Raw genomic sequence first — 6,574 nt, 5'->3', positions numbered from 1 at the left:
TAGCGCACACATAAGCCTTCTTAACCCAGAATGGCCGGGGGAGCTGAAACGCGTTCCCATCCTCTGTCCCACTAAAGTAAATAAGTGAACCCTGCTTCAGATGAACTGCAAAGGATAGTCTGCAGATATATCTATAGATATTAGGAGTTTCGACCTCTCTCCCAGGAGATGGGCTAGGCGCCACCCGCCAGCGTCTTTAGCTATCTCCCTCCCTGACCTGCTGGGGCGGAGAGGAGGCGGGGGAGGATGCGGCGCGGGGGTGGCCACCGCACATCCGGGCGCTCCTGCAGCCGGCCGCGGGCTGCATAATTGATGGAGGGCCGGGCGCAGTTCTGGGTGTGCTGCTAGCGCAGTGAGAGTGTCTAAGGGGAGGAGGACAGGGCGGCCGGCCCCTCCCACTCCGCCTTTTCTCGAGTGTCCTGCCCCCGGGCCTGGCAGCGGGCAGCGGGCCGCCGGCGAGTGTGCGCAGCGACTCCGGGCACCGACGGCGGTGGGTACGCGAGGACCGCGGCGGACCTGCTGGCGCCATGCGCTCCCTCCCCAGTCTGCGGGGGCCCCGGACGCCGCCCCTGCCGCTGCTCCTCCTGTGCCTCCTCGCCCCGGTGCGTCGGAGCTCGGAGGACGGCCGTACCCCAGGTGTGATGGTTGCTGGGCCAAGGAGGGGGCGGAGAGCGCGCGGGGATGCCGGCGACCGCGGGTGGGGAACGGCGTCCTCTTCCGCCCGCTTGCCACGCTAGGGTTATCTAAACTGGCCGAGAGGCCGGTGCGGTTCGGGCTTCTCCGCTGGAACGAACAGCGCCCTACGAGACGGGGTCGTGGGTAGTAGGGCAGTGTCTGGGGGTTCCTAGGAAAAGGGCGTGAGGGTGCGGGCAGGAACAAGGCAGCGACTTGGCCTCGGCTAAAGTGGCAGGATTTCTGAAAGCCACATTTCCCAAGGCCCTTCACTTAAATCGATGGTGAGTCTTAAATATCCCCTCCTCCCTTCCTGGCAGGTGGGTTGGCTTTGATGATGTTTTTTAGAGCTGAGCTGAAATAACACAACAACAAAACAAAGCCCCACGACTTAAGGATAATGTGTGTATCTTCTTTTCTACCTTGGTCTTTGAAAACAAAGACCATGGGTTTTTCTTTGTTTGTATTTGTGGTTGTATTATTAAGACACTGAAAGAGGGATTTTGGTGCAAAGCATCAGGGAAACCAACACCAGATTTGCCATTTTAGCTTCACCTGTTTATAATTACATTTTATGGTCAAAGTATTCCATCTAACGTACTTTCTAATGCAAGTTCCTGTGTTATAAATTTCAAAGTATTAGCGGCTAATTAGGATAACAGACCACCTCCAAGTTTGCAAATATTGCCCATCAGTGACTAAAATCAGGATATTATTCTACACAAGGTTTCGAACCTTTAATAGGAATTCATTTTTTATGAGCTTATAGCATGTAGATTTTTTGTAACATACTTTGAAGATGGAAAGATAATCAAATAATAAGATTACTCATTTTTTAATAAATGTCCCTTAACAGGCCTGTTAACAACTTGGACAAAACATTTTGGGTTGCCTCAGTTTCTAAATTTCCTCACCCCGCTTTGCAGCCACCTTTCTCTTTTTCATTCACACCACTTATAAAGAATGGTCAGGGACGTTTTCTACACCCTGGGCTGTCCCTGATTCACCTATCATTCACCTGAGGGTACTGCACTTCTGAGGACCAACGCATTCTAGGTGTGTCCTAGAACTTTGGTTCTCGACTTGGCTGTATGTTGGAATTACCAGCGAGCATTAAAAATGCTGATACTGGATCCTGCCCTCAAAAGTTCTGATTCAGTTGGCCTGGGATTCAGCCTACACGTGAGGAGTTTTAAAAGCTCCCATGTGATTTTTTTTTTTTTTCCCTTCGGTACGCGGGCCTCTCACCGCTGCGGCCTCTCCCGCTGCGGAGCACAGGCTCCAGACGCACAGGCCCAGCGGCCATGGCTCACGGGCCCAGCCGCTCCGCGGCATGTGGGATCCTGACGGACCGGGGCACAAACCCGCGTCTCCTGCATCGGCAGGCAGACTCTCAACCACTGCGCCACCAGGGAAGCCCTCCCATATGATTTTAATCATATGATCCTAAGCAGGTTGAAAACCACTGCTTTGAAATGATATGGCCTAGAGAGTGCACTGCTGGATAGGTATTCCATTGGTATCAGGGAGTCAGGTTTAAATTGACACTTAGAGCAGACTTCCAAAGAGAAAAGTAGGAAACAAATGAAGGTGGAATAAATTAACAAATAAAGTTTTAAATAAATAGAATGATGTGTATATGTACGGCAGATGTCTCTGTGTGTATGTAGCACAAGTCCTGTCCTTTAAGCTCCACTTAAGCTAAAATTATGGAAGAATGTGACATATAAAAGGCGTGAAGTTAACATTTCAAGGCAGAATTAAAACCTTGAATTCTGTGAGGCAGCCTCATCTCACTTTATAGATACGGTATCGATCTCGGTGAGGTTCAGTTTCCTCCTTGCTAAAGACCATTGTGAAGTTTACTGGCTATTTTTTACCTAGGTGCTCTTGAACTACTTGGAAGTAGGTGTTCTATAAACCTAAGATTTGGGGCCAAATTTTAAAAATAAAAATGCTTATTATTTTTTATCATAAATGTATCATATTTACTATGTAACAACTGTGTGCCAGGCATTGCACCATATAGTTTATAGCTCTATGGGTTAGTTTTTATTATCCCTGACTTTCAGATGAGGAAATTGGAATTTAGAGAGGCTAAATAGTTGCCTAAGTACAAATAATTAAGCAGTAGAGCAGGAAATTTAGCATTGTTCAGTTTGATTCCAAATACTGTGTTCTTAAACTCAGTTGTCTCTCTGAGAGGAGTCGGTATGTTTATGAAAGTTTGGAATCACTGACAGAGAGCAGAGTGTGTGGATACAAATGGTAGATTTGGGCTGTAGGGCTTGCTGACTCAGTTTGAGTCCTGGAATAAAGTTGGCACAAGGACTCACCTTAACTCTTTGAGGCTGTTTTAATTAAATAAGAAACGTAGAATATCTTTATGAAGGAGAAATATTACATAAATGGGAATATTTAAAAATCATTATTATTACTCTTATGGGGGAACAAATCGAAGGAAAGGGTCATGCTTATCTTTTGAAAAATGTTTGCAGGGGAGTCGTTTGAAATGATCATTTTTAACTTCTAAAGGATGTTGCTTATATGCTTCCTTGATCAATGCCCCCTTCCTTTCTAGAGACACACAGAGCAACTGCCCGGTAGTAAATATTTGTTGGAACAAATATTCGAGCACCTATATATGCCTTACATTGTTAGTCTATATCTAAGCAGAAAACTTCAGCAGTTTTTACCTTTCATGGCATTTAAACTTTAAAGGAACAGATTGGATATAAGCCTGTCTTTAATAGGGTTGTATCTGAGGCATCAAAATTTTGACCCTAAATTACCATCACATTTGAAATTACATTATATACACATTTGTTAAGAATTAGTTCAACTGGCTCTTCCTCATCCTGGTCTTTTATCCCCACCTCTCATCCCCATCTCCTTCCCTTCCTTCTGGGAATGAGTCCTGTAGTCATTAGGTGGGGAAATGCGGAAGCGTCTCCCCTGTTGAAGGGACCCAGATGGTTTCAGATCAGGTAATTAGAAGCTGAGCCCAGTCAGGATGGCATCCAGGTAGGAGGGCAGCCCCGTGTAGAGTGTTAGAGCCGAAGGCACATGAGGTGGCCGTTTCTGCAGAAGGGTGGTCTGGCGAGAGGCCTCAGCGCTGAGCAGAATGACAAGGGCTTCTACGCAGCTATGGCATGCAGGTCTGATCCTGATCACAGGATGGAGGTAAAGCATGCGGGAGCAGACAGTGCAGGATGCTGGAGCCTAAGTGGGTGAGGAAGACATCTCTTTGGGGCCAATGGGAGATTAGTTATATATGGGGGGATTGATCAAATAAGTAAAGCTGGTGAGGATAATAGAATCTAGGTTTTTCTCTAGAGAAGAAGGAAATAAACAGGGAAAACAAATGAACCTTGTGGTGTTGGACTGCAATTGGCAGCATTAGCGTGAATTCATGACTTTAAATATCTATCTATCTCTATCCATGTCTCATGTCTATATATATCTATATAAATAGATGCATAAATATAAACATGTATGTGTAAATATATGTAGAATGCATATATGTGTCATATATATTTACAGGTGATCCCTGAACACAAAGGTTAATCTATGTATAATTTATAGTCAGCCTTCTGTATCAGTGCATCTGAGAATTGAACCAACCATGGACCATGCAGTAACGTAGTATTTACTCTTGAAGAAATATGCGTATAAGTGGACCCTTGAAGTTCAAACCCTCATTGTTCAAGGGCCAACTGTATATATGTATGTATATTATACCCATTATATATATGTTGTGTGTGTATATGAATATGTACACATGTATTCTTAGGTCTGCCCACTGTGATGGAGCAGTGATGAACATACTTAGCACCCAAATCTTGATTCTAAATACATTTTTTTTTTTTTTTTTTTTTTACTAATAATAACTTGGATTTTTATAGAAATGGCTGATATCAGGACTGGAGTGGGGAAAGGATAGGATAAGCCTGGAACATCTTATGCCAGAAAGCAGTGAAGTGTTCAAAGAATAATGGGTAATGTCAAAAGGATACAGAAGCCAAAGTGAAGGGGGTACGAATGGACAAACAGAGTATGAAAGTAAATAATAATACTAATGGACTAGTATCCATATGCACTGAATAGTGTCCACTGAATTATGTAGGTATTCATGAGTACATACTGAACTTAATTAATTAAATGAGTCAATTGAAAGTTTGATGAGGCACAAAATATTATATAGTTTCAAAGTAACTTCCCACAAAATTGGCATTAATGAAAAGGGAGAAAGAATAACTTTTAAGTGGAGAAGCCTGGCAGACACCACTTTAATCAAATGATCAGAGTGTAAATCAGTAAAGAAAGAAATAAAATTGTGTGTCATCTGATAGGATGCAGTGAGAAGAACACAACATCTCCTCTGTGATTTTCCTGCCAAAGATGCCTACTCTGAATCTAATCGTATTACAACTAAACTATCCTGGAACTTTCATAAGCATCAAGGTCATAAAAGTCAGGAGAGACTAAAGCTGTTTAGAGTGAAGAGAATAGAGGGACATGGCTCATGGCAGCTCATGTGATCCTGAGCTGAAACCTTTGACTAAAAAAGTACACTATAAAGACTTTTGTTGAAACTTAGATAAGACGTGGGATGAGATGATAGTGCATAAATGCTAATTTCCTGATTTTAACAGCAGTACTGGGGTGAAGTGGGCTATGTCCTTTGTAGGAAATAATGTTGTAATGTTTCTGAGGTCGAATGGGTCATCAGGTGAACAACTTGTTCCCCAGTGGTTCAGGGGAAACATTCTTTACCCTGTACGTAAACCTGTTCTGTTAGTTTGAGACTGCTTGAAAAGCAAAAAGAATTTCAACTCTGAGAAAGCTTGAATTAACAGACAAACCACAAGGATAGCTGAGAAATAGTCATCAGTTTATGTAATTAGGTACGGTTTTCCAAAGGAGTATTTGCCCTCAAACAGAGACAGACTGTAAGTGTTGAGGCTTTCTGTCCTAGATTGTAATCTTTTCAAGTTACTTTTGTATAGCTGGCCTCACATATTTCACAATATTAGGTGAACCTCGGAAATAAACAACTTAGGACACACACATTGACATAGAAGGAAAAAAACCTCACAAAGGTTTACTAAAAATAAACTCTCCTAATAAAACATAGTCACTATTCATGCACAACAAAATATCTCAAATAATATATTGTTAGTATAGAAATAATAGATGTTATCTTTAAAAATGGTGTATCTCTTTTAACTGAAAATAATATTTTTCTGGTATTTTTAAAGTTATTGTGGTCATATCATTACTAATGTATCCCTACTCTCAAGATAGAATCTTTTTTACTATTGCCTTATAATTATATAGTTCTGAGAGAGACCCTGAAAGGGAATTTAGATGTCTCATCTGATTGATCTTGAAGCCCAGAGTGCTTTTGTGATGTAGCCAAGAGCCTGGAGCTAGCTAACACCTGTAACTGGTTTCCTAGTTTGCATTTTAAAACTCCAGCACTTGGTGCCTCTTTGGAAAAGGTCCTCAAAATAGGAAGGGCTGCAAATGTTCATGCTTTAAAATATCTGCACCTAAACCACGTAAAACAGGACCTCAGGGCTATAGGGCCATTTGAAGATTTTTAAAAATCATCACTTTGAGGAATGAGGGTTGAAGATGTACCTGTTTTGAAATCAGGATTTCTCAACTTTGGCATTATTGACATTTTGGGCTGGATAATTCTCTGCTATGGGGGCTGTGCTGTAGAATGCTTAGCAGCCTCACTGGCCTCTACCTTTGTAGTGGGTGAGTTGTGTCACCCCCCCAAAAGATGTTCAAGTCCTGACCCTTGGTATCTGTGAAAGTGACCTTATTTGAGAGTAGGGTCTTTGCAGATGTAATCAAGGTAAAATGAGGTCATGTTACATGAGGTCATGTT

General features: G+C 42.7%; 1 protein-coding gene across 1 annotated transcript in view; it reads left to right on the top strand.

The window, feature by feature from the left end:
• Positions 1-441: 441 nt before the first annotated feature.
• The window catches only part of EMB (embigin), a 42,564-nt gene continuing 36,431 nt past the window's right edge, over positions 442-6,574 (top strand). The window contains exon 1 of the mRNA XM_081233896.1: positions 442-636. Within this exon, the coding sequence (XP_081090022.1) occupies positions 528-636 (109 nt within the window). The 5' untranslated portion in view covers positions 442-527. The remainder of the gene's footprint in view (positions 637-6,574) is intronic.

This window comes from Mesoplodon bidens (assembly GCF_964165515.1).
Source record: "Mesoplodon bidens genome assembly, chromosome: 4".
NCBI lineage: Eukaryota > Metazoa > Chordata > Mammalia > Artiodactyla > Ziphiidae > Mesoplodon > Mesoplodon bidens.
This window is presented reverse-complemented; position numbering and strand designations above follow the sequence as displayed.